The sequence below is a fragment of the Durio zibethinus genome, chromosome 23 (genome assembly GCF_047325235.1).
Source record: "Durio zibethinus cultivar Kanyao isolate XHJ-2024 chromosome 23, ASM4732523v1, whole genome shotgun sequence".
In the NCBI taxonomy this organism is placed as follows: Eukaryota; Viridiplantae; Streptophyta; class Magnoliopsida; order Malvales; family Malvaceae; genus Durio; species Durio zibethinus.
The window spans coordinates 1,651,779-1,666,778 of record NC_143184.1 but is presented as its reverse complement, the minus strand read 5'-3'; the positions used below and the strand labels follow the sequence as shown (position 1 = coordinate 1,666,778).

General features: G+C 34.6%; 1 protein-coding gene and 2 pseudogenes across 1 annotated transcript; 2 read left to right on the top strand and 1 right to left on the bottom strand.

The window, feature by feature from the left end:
* The first annotated feature begins 7,291 nt into the window (after positions 1-7,291).
* On the top strand, positions 7,292-7,872 carry LOC111313016 (putative ripening-related protein 1). Its single transcript, XM_089752686.1, has one exon. The coding sequence runs from the start codon at positions 7,300-7,302 to the stop codon at positions 7,870-7,872; it is 573 nt and encodes a 190-aa protein (XP_089608812.1). The 5' UTR covers positions 7,292-7,299.
* Positions 7,873-9,276: 1,404 nt separating this feature from the next.
* Positions 9,277-10,014, top strand: LOC149512080 (putative ripening-related protein 1; annotated as a pseudogene).
* A 977-nt stretch (positions 10,015-10,991) lies between these two features.
* On the bottom strand, positions 10,992-14,994 carry LOC111313847 (FT-interacting protein 3-like; annotated as a pseudogene).
* Positions 14,995-15,000: the final 6 nt, after the last annotated feature.

Genomic DNA, 15,000 nt, shown 5'->3' with positions numbered 1-15,000 from the left:
TCAGTCAAAAGAGGTTGTACCTGAAAAATAATATCCCTTCACCTCTAGGTATATTTTTTGAATTATTTTGTCACTTTCTTTTTATATTCTGTAAAGAAAGATGATCTGTGGCTAAGTCTATAATATGCCGATACTAACTAATGAAATCAAGGGCCATATCACTCTAAGATCGAATACGGATCCTATCCAGCTGGACATACCATCTAGCACTAGAGCCCATAAGGTTATCTTAGAATACATGCATTAGTAGCTTCTCATTATTGGCATGGACATCCATTTTTTTACAGTACATGATAATGTGAATTTTTTAACACTTCGTACCATCATATTTTTTAAACTCTGGTACCTTGAACTTTAGAAGAACAATCACATCTGAGACTAAACAAAGCCTGGTGGCATCTACAAAACCATAAAACCCAATGCTTTCTACAGCTCGTAACCTTTCTTCCAGCAGGTTCATCTTTTGTTTAGCTTTTAAAGCTTCTAAAGTCTCATTTTTTTTTTTTTGTCTTAACCCCATCTTCTCTTTTGGATCATCCAAATTAGGGACTGGTATTAGTTTTACTGCTTTTTCAGTAAAGACAGGATTTACATAACTTTGATACTATCTCGAGTTTGAAGTTGATGACATTTTAAGGTATGTGTACTTTACAAGATAGGTGAACTACTATAGTGATGGACCTTGTGTGGACTGGGCTTAAGGTAGCCCAAAATCAGAACGATACAAAGGATCATCTACCTTTTATGATGGATAGTCTTATTGGCTAGTACTTTTTTCTACATCTTTTTTTTTGTTTAACTTATTCAATACCTTTAAAATCCTATTCAATTCTCTTTCAAGCTTCTCTTGCGCTTTCTTTATTCTCTCGAGACGGTTAGAATTTTCTTATTCTATCTATCTAGTTTGAGTCCTTATATTGTATTGGTGAGTGAGATTTTTGTTTGGTGAAGCTATCTTTAAATCTTGAGTACCATAATTATATTATTAGAAATGCTATACTTTATGCATTATATGTTGATGTATGAATGAAACGTACATTTTTATAGATGAAATCTAATATGAAAATGATACAGATACATAATCTTACATATGACAATGAAAATGACATGCAAATGCACAAAGTTAAACAAACAAAATGGTTAGATCACAAACCATTTCTTCTTGTGTCCTAACTTCGAGTTACATCTATCATTGGGTAGGAAGGGCTCTATCTTAAGACTGGTCTCTTAAGTGTACACTATATGTAGGGTTAGGTGACTTTGACCACTAAAGGTTCTCAAATTGTTCTTTATATTATTGTCTATCATAGACTAGTAAGACATTCCAATCATCACCCATCACAGGCTACCAACGAAAAGAATTCAATTTGAGTAGGAGTATTTTGCTAGACATTACGGAGATTATCATATCACGAGAGTGTATGTACTTTACTTTCTCTTAAAAAGGATAGAGCCCGGGTATAGAGCTCATGTAATGAAAATGCATGTGATAGTGTGTGTGAAGGAACATATTATTTTCATGCCCCAAAAATAAAAAACAAAAAAGATAAAGATGTTAGTTAACATATAACACAAATCATTACAATTTAAAACCATTAGACTAAAGAATATGATAAATTTAAAAGTTTATGGCTTGACTCACTATAGTTGTTCCTAGTAGAGTCACCAAACTATCATAATATATAGATTTATAAATCTATAGCTAGACTTAACAAATTAATGGAGTCGTCACCATTTTTTTTTAACTAGGTGTGATTGGCCACCTAAAGAATCTATTTTCTTAAGGAGCTTTTAAGTTTGATTAAGAGTCCCTAAAAGAATAAGTTCGACTCTATTAACCAAAATAGGGTTCGAGAGTTCGGTTACATGTGAAGAAGATTATAACAACCTCACATGCCCATCCAAAGGATGGTACCATTTTATTTTAAATTTATCCTAGGATCTTGGTTCTAATGGCCTTAAATTTTTTATGTTGAAATATTAAAAATAATTCTTAAGACTCTCTATCAATCTGATAAAATTTTTAAAAATATTTCATCACCTCAAGAATATTCAAGAATCTAATTTGTTTTCTTGAAGAGGCTCCGTTGTCGAAAAAAGATTTAATTATTTTTTATTTTTTATTTTTTTATTGAAAATATATCTAATTATTCCACTATTTTGATCAAATTAAAAATATTTTCTCTTTTAAATTTTTAAATTCTCCATCATTTGAGCCTATTTAGAAATTTTTTTTATTTCTTTTTTTTAAAGAAAATAATATTAAAATTATTTTTTAAAAAATTTCATTTTAATTCTTCCACTATTTGGGACAAATTTAAAGAGATTTTTCACCTAAAGATTTCTCAAAAAATTTACCATTTAAAATTTTTAAGAATTTATCATTGGATAATTGTCACATATTTTAAATCAAAATTTTATTTTTTTATTTTTTGTTTTTTTATTGAAAATAAATATTAATTATTGTTATTAAAACTTTATCTAAATTATTCCACCATTTAGAATAAATTTAGATAACCTAAGAATTTTATAAAAATTTACCATTTGAAATTTTTATAAATTTCATCATTGGATAATTAATACTTATTCTCAAAAAATATTTTATTTATTATTTTTTATTTTTTTTTCTAAATTTAATCATGCAAAAATACTAAAAAAAATAAAACGACTCGATGTGGCTTGGCTTCAGACATAGAAAGTGGCTCAGCGACTCAGCTCAGAGGCAAAGTTTGGAAAAGGTCACTGGAATCTAAAAATTTTTCAAATTTTTTTCAAAAAATTTTTTTTTTTTAAAAAACTTGTAAAAAATCTTCAAAAAATTTTCTTGACTGCTTTCTCTAATTTTTACCTCTCTTCTCGATTTTTTTTTTGTTTGTTTCTTGCCTCTGTGTGGGTATGTATTTATAGGATTCTGAATTTGAGAACTCCAATCCAAAAAAGAATCTCAATTTTTTTTTAATTTCAACCTTAAACCCAACTTTAACTTTACAAACCAATTCCAATAATTTCACACAAACTCAACCATTTTTTTTATTTTTTTTTATTTTTTTATTAGCAAAAATCAAAAGTAAACCTCCGAACAGATTAGGGTGTTTACAATGCAAACATAAAGCAAAGGTAGAAAATAAGGAGATCGAAAAAATAAAGGTTTTAGAAATAATGGAAAGTAAGAAAATTTTTCACCTTGCTCTTAATGTAAAAAAATCACTCACTTGGTGAAATATTATTGGTACAGACATGACATATAATGTAGGTACTATAAGCATCTTGGTCACATGAAGAAAGTATGTAAAAACAAAAACCAATAGTAGCCAAATCAATAAGCCAGAGTTGCTGACAACCAATAACAGCTAGAAAAGTAAGTTTTTATTATAACTTACTATGCAACCAGAACCTCCTTAAGTGCATGGCTCATTGACAGTGGATGCACACACCATATGGCATATGATATCAACATATTTAAAGAACTAGACAAGACATGTACCTTTAAAGTCAGAATAGGTAATAGTAATTTCATAAAAGTCAAAAGAAAAAGAGTAATTGCTGTTGAGACACCAATAGGTACCAAACTCATTTTGGATGTGCTATTTGTGCCTAAAATAGATTAAAAAAAATTATTAAATATAGGATAGTTGCTAGAAAAAAATGACTATTTAGTTTTCAAAGACAATGGATGCATAATTTATGATCCCACTAGCCATGAACTCTTTATTATTAACATGAAAGAAAAATATTTTTTCTTAAATTGGCATGAAGCAACCTCCTTAGCATATGCTAGTTCACATGATGAATCTATTTTATCGCATAAAAGGATGAGACATTTCAACTACAATACATTGAATTACTTGTATAAAAATGACCTTTTATTAAACATGCCTACTGTTAAAGTCTGTGCTGAAGTGTATGAAGTCTGTTATCTAGAAAAATAAAGTAAGCTGCCATTAGCAATTAACAAAGCATGGAGGGCAATTGAAAAACTACAACTTATTCATACTAACATTTGTGGTCTTATTAGAACCTTGTCCTTGAATGATAATAGATATTTTATTACTTTTATAGATGATTTTATCAAATGTGTTGGATTTACTTCATGAAACAAAAGTTTGAAATTGTAACAGTATTTTGGAAGTTCAAGGCTTGGATTAAGAATAAAAGTGGTTACACAATCAAGATCATAATGTTAAACAATGGTACTGAGTATACATCTAACAAATTTAATGAGTTTTATGAAGTTACAGGAATTGAATACCAACTCATAACAACTTACACTCTACAACAAAATGGAGTCAGTGAAAGGAAAAATAGAATAATCATAGACATGACAAGATGAATGTTATTTAAAAGAATCTTCCTAAAAAGTTTTAAGTAGAGGTAATCCATACCTTTGTCTACTTACTCAACAGGCTGGCCATAAAAGTTTTGAAGGGAAAAACACATTTCAAAGCCTGGTATGGAAGTAAACCATCAGTGCAGCATCTTTGAGTTTTTGGCAACATTTGTTATGTGTTTATTTCTAAAATAAAAAAGGACAAACTTGATCAAAAAATAAAAAATTGTATTTTTTTGGGCTATAACAACATCACCAAAACCTATAAGACTTACAATCCATTTATAGGCAAGGTGATTGTAAGTAGGAACATGAGATTTAATGAGCAAGCTACTTGGAATTGAAAAAAGTCAAAAGGAGTATCAGTCAAGCAAATAGTTGTAGATATGATAAGCTTTCAAGATAAAAAAGATTACATTTTTGAAAATGAAACCATTGATCATGAACTAGTGAGAGGAATCAGCCCACTCACAGATATTTGTCAAAGATTAAACGTTGCCATTCTTAAACTTGCAACCTTTGAAAAAGCTATCAAATTTTCAGAGTGAAAGAATGCCATGAAGGAGTAGATTCATATGATTAGGAAGAATCAAACTTGGATGTTGGTTAACAAACCAAGCAATAAAAACATCATTGGTGTTAAATGGATCTTCAGAATGAAGTTGAATGTAGATGGTTCCATTAACAAACTTAAAGCTAGATTGGTAGCTAAAGGTTACTCCCAATAGCATGGTGTTGATTTTTTAGAGACATTTATTCCAGTTGCAAGGTTGGACATCATAAGGCTACTATTAGCCTTAGCAACTTAGAAAAATTGAAAAATATACCAATTTCATGTCAAATATGCCTTCTTAAATAGTTATCTTGAGGAAGAGATTTACATTGAACAACCTAACGATTTTGTTGCCAAGAGAGATGAGGATAAAGTCTATCTAATCAAGAAGGCTTTGTGTGGATTAAAACAAGCTTTAAGAGCTTGGAATTCCAAAATCGATTATCATTTGTTAAAGTTAGGATTCAAGAAAAGCTTTAGTGAAGCAACATTATACATTAAGGTTACTAACAATAATGATCTACTGATTTTTTTTTTATATGTTGATGCTCTTTGTGTGACAGGTAGCAAATCAGCTCTTGCGAAAAATTTAAACACCAAATGCATGAAGTTTTTGAGATGATAGATATGGGAGAAATGTTTTATTTTTTTGGAATGGAGATTCATCAAGACCAACAATGAGTCATTATTTGTCAAAAAAAATATGCAAATGAAATCTTAATTAAGTTTGGGATGGAAAATTGTAAATCAGTTAAGACCCTTTTGGCTCAAAATGAAAAACTCATTAAGAAAGACGGAGCTGACAAAGTTGATGGTTCTATTTATATAAGCTCAGTTGGTTGCTTATTGCATTTAATAGCAACAAGGCCAGACATCATGTATGCTGTGAATTTACTTTCTCGGTTCATGCACAGTTTTAGTGAGTTGCATTTTAAGGCTGCTAAAAGAGTGTTGAGATATGTCAAAGGAACCAATAAACTTGGAATTTGGTTCAAGAAGAATGAAAGTTCAAGACTTATTGGATTCACAGACAATGACTAGGCTAATTCTCATGAAGACATGAAAATCACTTCAAGTTGTTTGTTTTTCATTAGATTTAATGTGTTCAGTTAGAACTCAAAGAAACAAGGAACTATGGCTCAATCGACAATAGAAACAGAGTATATAGCTGCTGCAGCTGCTATTAATCAAATAATTTGGCTAAGAAAAATTTTGATGGATTTGAGTCAAAAGCAAGATAATCCAATAGAAATTTTTTGTGATAATCAGTCAACAATTACAATGGTAAAAAATCCTATGTTGCATCGAAAAACTAAGCATATTAAAATCAAGTATCACTTTATTAGAGAAGTTGAAGCTAAGAATCAAGTGAAGCTGGTGTATTGCAAGTTAGACGATCAAATTGCAGATATTCTGACCAAGGCCTTACCAAAGGCAAGGTTTGAACCATTAAGGAAAAGTCTTGGTATTTCCAACAGAAATGCTAAGAATGAGTGTTAGTAGTTGAAGCAACAAGGTATGATATTTCTACTCCAACTTGTACAACTTGTTCTATCATTTTCATAACTATTTTATCAGTTTAGGTAGATGGATCTATGTATGATGATCCACATTGTTAAGCAAACAACTTTTGTAATAGTTAAACAAACTTTTATATTTTGAAGCTTATAAATTAATGAAATAAAACTCATGTTCAGTGTAATACAATTTACAGAGTTACCATATTAGTTTCTTCGTTTTTCCTTTGTTCTTCCTCTGCTCATCCTTCACAAATGCCTTTATGCAACCAGGTCAAAGCTCAATATAGCATGTTTATTAACGGATTGTATCTTTAAAAAAAAAAAATCTCCTTGGTTTTCTCACATTAGCACCCTATAGAATCTTACGCCAAAAATTATTTATTTATTTATTTTTGTTTTTTGTGAGTTGTTTCGGCAATGGTTCTCACTGTCAGATTCTAGAATCTGTGTCTTATTACTTGCTCAACACATTCCAATCCTGAAGCAGAAACAAGGTACCTTCTTGTTTTTATATAATTCAAGTCATACTGTTTCACATTGTTGATTTCAATATCAAAGTCATCCTCTTTAGCTATTCATTCTGGCAGTTCTGCATTATTTTAAATTGAAGTACAAATGTTTAATTTAACCGACAGACTGCTATTGCAACATGATGGATTTTAACCCTGTTAGGGTTCCAGTAGTTTTTCCCCGTGTAACATTTAACCTTTTGTAACTGGTGGCTCAGCTTATACGATAATTTTAATGTAATGATGGAATCCTTGGAAAAACGGAGTAACAGACTGTAAACTTGTCTTAATCTTAAAAGTATGCATTGCTCATTTCTATATAAACCCCATCTCTTCATGTTTCCCTCACCAAGCATAAAAAAAAAAAAGAGTAAAAGAAGTATAAAGAAAATGAACAGGAATGTTTGTTCTACTGTCTTTCTTCTCATCTGCTTTCTCTTGATTGTTACAGACTGTTTTACTGTTGAAGCAAAGCCAAAGACTTGCAAGCCGAGTGGCAAAATAAGAGGGAAAAAGCCTCCAAAGGAATGTAATAGAGACCACGACTCCGACTGCTGCAAAGAAGATCAGCTTTATGACATTTACAAGTGTTCACCAGAAGTTTCAAGCCGTACTAAGGCAACCCTGACCCTCAACGGATTCGGTCCGGGTGAGGATGGTGGTAGTCAATGTGAATGCGACAACCAGTATCACAACGATACAGAACTTATAGTGGCACTTTCAACAGGATGGTACAACAAGGGAAGACGGTGTTTCAAGTATATTAACATTTATGGTAATGGAAATAGTGTTAAGGCTAAGGTAGTTGATGAATGTGACTCGACAATGGGTTGCGATGCTGATCATAGTTACCAACCTCCATGCGATAACAACATCGTTGATGCATCTGATGCAGTCTGGGAGGCCTTGGGAGTGCCTAAAAAACAACGGGGTTGGATGGACATTTACTGGTCTGATGCATGATCCATTTTCAACATATTTACTTGTGTTTAAAGCAAAGAGTCCAAGACATATCACATGGTACGAAATTTGGTCTCTCTATTGAGGACCTGAAATAATATTCCCCTATCATAAAAGTCTAGTTATATTTACTAGGCTTATGCCTATTATTAGTATACTATGGTGCTAATATACGGCTTCGTTTCAAGTTGTAATTGCATTTAATTTCCCAATGCATATTTTCCTTGAACCCCATTTTGTAATTTCATTCATAAAATGGATTTATGTTTCAGCTGTTTCATGTTTAACGATATATTTGGGTCAAAATTCAAATTCTGTGACACTAGACTTCCTTTCAAGTGCTTGGATACTCAAAGAAGAGATTCTGGCAATTTGTTTAGATTCACTCGAATTCCTGTAGCATCATATCCATACCCCAACGGACATTCCAAGTTGAATTTACCAGTAAGGAAATGGCCTAGGATAAAAAACAAAACTAAGGTATTTAAGATAAAAACAAAACTAAGGTTCAATAAATGACAACCGACAGCTGTTGAACTATTGGGTTTTGTTCTGTTATTATTTCTGTTTTCCTTCACCATGACACGTTTATTTCATTGTATAGCCAATACATACTTCTAAGTTGATGGTTAGATCATTTTAAACATTGAACGTGACCACTTAAACTAGGAAATTCATCTTCATCTATATGAAGTTTGAGTTGATATTTACATGATGGTTCTACGAGAGAAAAAAAGATGTTTTCATTATATTAACATCCATGCCAATGGGAAGAGGGCCCAGGCAAAGCTTCTTGATGAATGTGACTCCAGAATGGGCTGTGGTGCTGCTTGCAGTTTCGCGCCCCCTTGTGGTACCAACAATGTTCCAGCCCAAGACGCTGTCTGGCAAGCCTAGGGAGTGCCCCGAAATCAATGGGTGTAATGGAGACACATTGGTCAGATGCATAACATAATTGGTTTTCAACCTGTACAATGTTTTTGGTACATTCCATCTCTAAAGGTTAATCTTCTAATGATACAACTGAGGCTTGTCCTTATAGCAAGTTTAATTGAGTAGTTTTAAGTACCCTTCCTTTCAAATTTCGCACTGCTCGGTGAGAATCTAGCTTTTCTGGGTTTTTTATATTCAAATTGACCAGATTCAGTTGAATTCCATATCATGAAGCACATTTATTTATGTTGAATTAAACAAGGGCTTTTAATAGTAGAAAAAAAAAAAAAAAAACAAGGGTTTCAATAATAGAAACAAAACTAAAGGTCTTCTAATGATACCCCCAAAGCTCGTTGAACCATTGGATTTTATTCTGTTAGGTTTCAAGTTGTTCATAGGATGATTACAAACTTGTAACAATTTGATTTGATTGATTTTATATATGCCGGTAGGCTCTGCATTACTTATCGCTAATGAAATGGTACAATTCTTGGAAAAACAGACCAGTAAAATTGTCGTGATATTCTTGAATAAGGTGAGTGGCAGCTAAATTATGGCATGAACGCTCCATTTCTATATGTAAACCCTACCAACTATTCAGGTTTACTCACAAGACAAGCAGAAAGAAGTAGAAGATGAAAAGGCATACTGGTTCAAATATTTTCCTTTTCATCTGCTTTCTTTTTCTTGTCACAAATATTTTTATTCTTGAAGTAGAGACTTGCGCTTGCAAGCCTAGTGGCAAGCTAAAAGGGACTTCTCCTCCAGGGGCATGTAACACGGAAGGCAGCTCCGCCTTTTGTGCAGAAGGCGAGATTTACAACATTTACGATTGTTCGCCACGTGTCGAGCCATACAAAGGCAAACCTGACTCTCGAAAGCTTTGATTGTGGCGGAAATGGCGGTGGGCCATCTGAATGTGACCATGACTACCACTCAGATGATAAACTTGTGGTGGCGCTTTCAACAGGATGGTTCGATGAGGGAAAAAGATGCAATAGGTACATTAACATCCGTGGCAATGGAAAGAATGTCATGGCAAAGGTTGTTGATCGATGCGACTCCACAATGGGTTGTGATTCTGCTTACGATTACGAACCCCCTTGTGGTAACAACATTGTTCGTGCCTCAGGAGGTGTCTGGTATGCTTTGGGAGTGCCCCGAAATCAATGGAGCAGTTTGGATATACATTGGTCTGATCCTGACGCATAAACATAATTCAATTTCACCATATTTATCTATAATGTTTAAGACAAGGAACATATCTATGTTTACTTCTTTTGCTATTTAGATGTCATTTCACGACATTGACGATCGTTTAAAGAGAAAGCAAAATCTTAACTTATTAATTCATATAGTTATTTTTAAGAGTTTATATTTAATAAGTCTAGAGTTGGAATTCCAATGACAGTAACCTCTTCCCTTATTTTAGATGAGGTGTCCTTTGTACAAAAAAAGTAATAATAATAAGAAGCAATAAAACAGACCTGTTAGCACCAAACAGAAATGGTATCAAGACGAAAATGTGCCAACCTCTCAATTAAGCCTTTCCCTGTCATTGATGATACACAAACATCGAGCCTGAGGAAGAGAATTTGGTCCAAGTGTTACGGGTAAAAATTTAAACTTCGATTCGCATAATTGATACGATTCATATAATTATAAGATATTATTCATTCTGATCCTCTCTACCCTTACAGTTTTATTTTATAAAAGATGTCTCATAAGACAGAAATTGTGTAAACCCTTATATATCTCAATGATCTTTTTTTTATGTTCGATATAAAATTAAAGACTCTTCTTTAGATTCGTAACATCCCTTATATATTTCAGTGATCTTATTTTTATGTTCAATGTGATATTCAAGACTTCTCCTCCGTGACATTCTCTCTCACTCAATTCCGTGACACCCCTTGTTACGGAGTGTCACGAAGGCTGATCATCCTACCTATCTTTCTCGAGATATTTGACGTGGATCGAACGATATAGAGCTAGCTCTGATATCACTTGTCACGAGTCGAGACTTAAGCTCCGACTCACGCGACTCCAGGACCCGGACATCCACTCATCCGATGGACATCCACTCATCTAATGCCACTCATCCAATGTTTCAAATCAACTTAACTGTTATAGTTCACACCCTTGTGAGATATTGTCCGCTTTAACTCCCTAATCCCATGATTTTATCTTAAAAAAAACGTGAAGTGATTTGAATTCTTATATATCTCAATGATTTTTTTTTTTATGTTCGATGTAAAATTTAAGACTTTTTCTTAGATCCATAACACAATCACATGACATCAAGAACTAATTCAACCACCAATACTGCAAAAAGAGCACTGCAAGATCCATTAACAGGCCATCATACGATAATGTGAGGACAATTTCTTGCAGTTAATTCAAACTCATCACATATCTGATTCTTGCATATATTTGGTCACAAAACTTGGAATTTATGTGGCTAATATTGAATGCATAAAGTTTTATCTGCATTTACCAAAATACAACTGGCAACAGACAAACCTAGACTTTACAACCACAGACAACCAGAATCTAAAACTGAGCATCGCCCGGAATCCCCCAAAACCTATTTACAACAAACTATCTGTCCTTGCAGGCAAACGACGGAAGAAATTAATTGGTGCTGCAGGTGTCTTGTGGCGAAATCTGGGATGCCTCATAATGTAAACCCCAGCTAGAAGAGCAAGCACCTGGAAAGGTGTCACATACAATACAATGGCTGCTGCAAGACAGAATATAACAAATATAGTTGTAGCACGAGGATCATGCCAGCTTAAGAGCGCCTGAAGCCGCTCGCCTTGAGTAGCTATGTCACCTACAACAGTTTGAATTCTCCCTGCCACACTCCTTAAACGATCATACCTCATTCGAATTATATCTGAGGTCCTTGATGCAGGAAAGGACTCAAATTCTTCATCTAGTTCATCAGAAGAAACTGCATTTGCACAAGAGAGACTTGTGTTCATGTGAGGAGGGTACCTTGGCCGATAACGATAATTCCATACCCCTATTAGAAACATGTATAGGAAAACCGTTGGTAAAATCAGCTCTAGGAAACAAACAAGTATTACAAATAGGACGTGCACCAGCACTGTTGTAATAGGGTTCTTCCACATGCAAACATCACCAAACCATTTTCCAACTGCAAAAAATCCTGAGAAAAAGGATGTCAGGCGCAAAAAGTTTGCCTTGCTGCGCCTCATGCTCCAAAGGTGAGCATTTGCATCGGACATATATCCAACTACTTCTCTCCTGAGAGGAGGTTCAGCCCGACCAAGCCTAGCTACCACAATAGTCACTGTCTGGTGTCGCAGCATGTCTTGCTGTATCACAGTCAATGGTTTTTTTTGTTGTGCTAAAAGCCTCCAATCCAATCACACTAACGAAAGTAAAATCAAATAATAAATCAAACACACAAGAGACAACAATTTAACGTGATTCGGTCAAATTGACCTACATCCACGGATGAGAAACAAGATCCATTAATTGTAGAGAATTACAAACATACATCAAATCATCAACCTCACTCAACAATTAATACTCATAAGACACTCTCAATCTCCTCTAGTCCTATAAAGTATTCTCAACCCAAACAAACACAAACTCAAACCCTTGTGCACTCTTTCAACATAACCAAACACATACCATATGCTCCCATACATCATACCTATGTGGATCCTCTCAGTCTCCTCTAATTCACTCACAAACAAACATACACACCCATCGCACTCATAAGACGTAAAGCCCCAATACTCCTATAGGGTGTCTATTCCACAAAACCCTACAACTCTCTTACATCTTTTTCTCATATCTAACCCTGTAGAGACTTCATCTATTTATAACCATACAAACTTGCCCATTAAAAATCCCTCTTCTCTTAGAATTCTTCTCCTGTAAGTCAAACTTACCTATTAAAAATCCCTTTCCTTTTAGAATTCTTCTCTTGCAAGTCAAACTTACTCATTAAGAATCTTCTTTCTCTTGAAATTTTTCTTTTGCAAGTTTTCTTATCCATCAAACAATATTTGACAAATCTCAAACAAATTTCTAACAAATCTCAAACAAATCTCTCATGAGATTTGAGTCAATATTTCCGACACTTTTGTAGTGCATCTTCAGTAAAAGGGGTCGGGAGTATTAAAACATCATATTAAGCATTGATGTGCGTGAAAATCATATTGCCAAATGCAGTTCACCCATTTTCTTGACACCAGAAGGTTGAAGTACCAGCAGCGGGTAACAGTGTGTGTAAACACGTCCAGTTTCTAGTGTAGATATACGAATCCGCACCTTTCCAATTTTATTATCTGGGTTACCATCGGAACCACCAATCTGACAGTTATCAAAGACCCCCACAGTGAGAACAGTGGCTGGATCATAAACTTCCCATGTGTATTGCTCATTATATTTCGGATTCAGGCTATTAACTATGGTTCGAGTTCGAACCCATTTGTGGCCATATTTGGCTACACAATACGTATCTGATGTACCTTTTCCATCTCTTGTTTTCATTGATTGGAGCCCATCAGCATTCAAAATTCCAAGTTCCAAAACACCAATTGATGGTTTCCAGAGTTGCTTTGCAGTTGGACGTAGATCAATACTATGCTGAGTTGACTCATCAAGCACGTGGTATCCTCCATCAAGTAAAACACAAACATGGAGCCTACTATGAAATTTATCCTTCTTAGCCTGATCCCCATCCATGGCATCTGATAAAGATTTCACCAGGTTGTACCATCGGGTACGGACAATTCGATCATCAACACGCCTATCAACGGAGTTCAATGGTATAACAGCCTTTCCAATGGTCTCATCCTTATTAGGACCCACACGATCTTCAACTGAAAAAATCAGATGATCTTCAAAAGGTTCGGAAGCAACAAATATAAACTCCTCATTCCGGATTGGATTCATATTCCGAGGTTGAACCGGTTTTGTCTTGAAGACCTGGTTACCAATCTGAACCTTAAAATATGCATCAGGAAACCTGTTATTGTCAGCTGGAACAAGGTCTTGTGCCTCAATAACATTAACACGGACATACCACAATCTTGGAGAGTGATAAACTTTTGAATGAATATACATGGAGGCAATGGAAGTGCTATCACCAGGAGCAATAGCATCTGAGTGCCAGGCATCAGGAAAAGCCTCGTCAGCCTGTGTGCCATACCAAACTGCAAGCATCAGTTCTCCTTTCTTTTTCTCTCCTTTTTTGTCTTCTAGCCGATACCATTCTGGAGCCAATGGACTATCGGGTGGAACCCTTGTGGGAACCTCATGGAGATAAAAGCGCACAAACCCAACAAAGTCATCTTTCACTAAATCCTTATCCTTGAGAACAACTTACAGCACAGATGACTGCAGCGTTTCCCTTGCAAAGGCAAACACCTGAGTCCATTCTGGATTTTGTTTCTTCTCATAATGCTTTGTGATTCCTTTGTAATTTCCAACTTTTACTTCAACAAATGGATCAAGGCTGCCTGTCACATCTTTGGAAGGAAAATCTCGGGCTTTTACCACTCGTACAAAAAGGAATCTCATCTGTTCAACGAGGTCATAGGTGCGGGCTGGTCTGTCTCCTCGTATGACTCGACCTCCAACAATTCGTCCTCCTCCAAGGAATGGGCTTGTCTCTTTGAGAGCATAATCAGCTGGTTGTGGTGATGAACCTGAGAACATCTGAACAATTTTCGGTGGCTGTGGTTCAGATTTCATCTCATGTACTCCATAATTCATTTGTTGTTGGGGTGGTATTGGGGGAATATTTTGCTTTTGTTGTGAGTGGTTTGCAGTTGGAAGGTGATAAAATGTGTCCTTTACCAGTTTTCTCTTTGGGAAATGAATTTGGGACTGAATTTTGAAATTTAGCATAAGCTGAGCCTACATTTGTATGCAGAGAGGATTCCATGGCTGGAAGTGGATTTGAGGATTTGATTGAAGGGTCATCGGTAACAAATACTTTCAAACCAAGCTCTCCTTTGCACGGGAGAAAATGCTTTTTTTTTCAAGAGGGTAGTGCAAAACAATTGCATCAGAGTAGGGCAGGAATGATGTTTCAGTGAGGCGAACCTTCCCAAGACAGGTTTTCAAGTCGTTTGTTTTTTCATGGTTGTAAACATAGGCTTCAAGAGGGAGGTTGGATAAGTTTTTTGGATCCGAGATGTTGAAATAGAA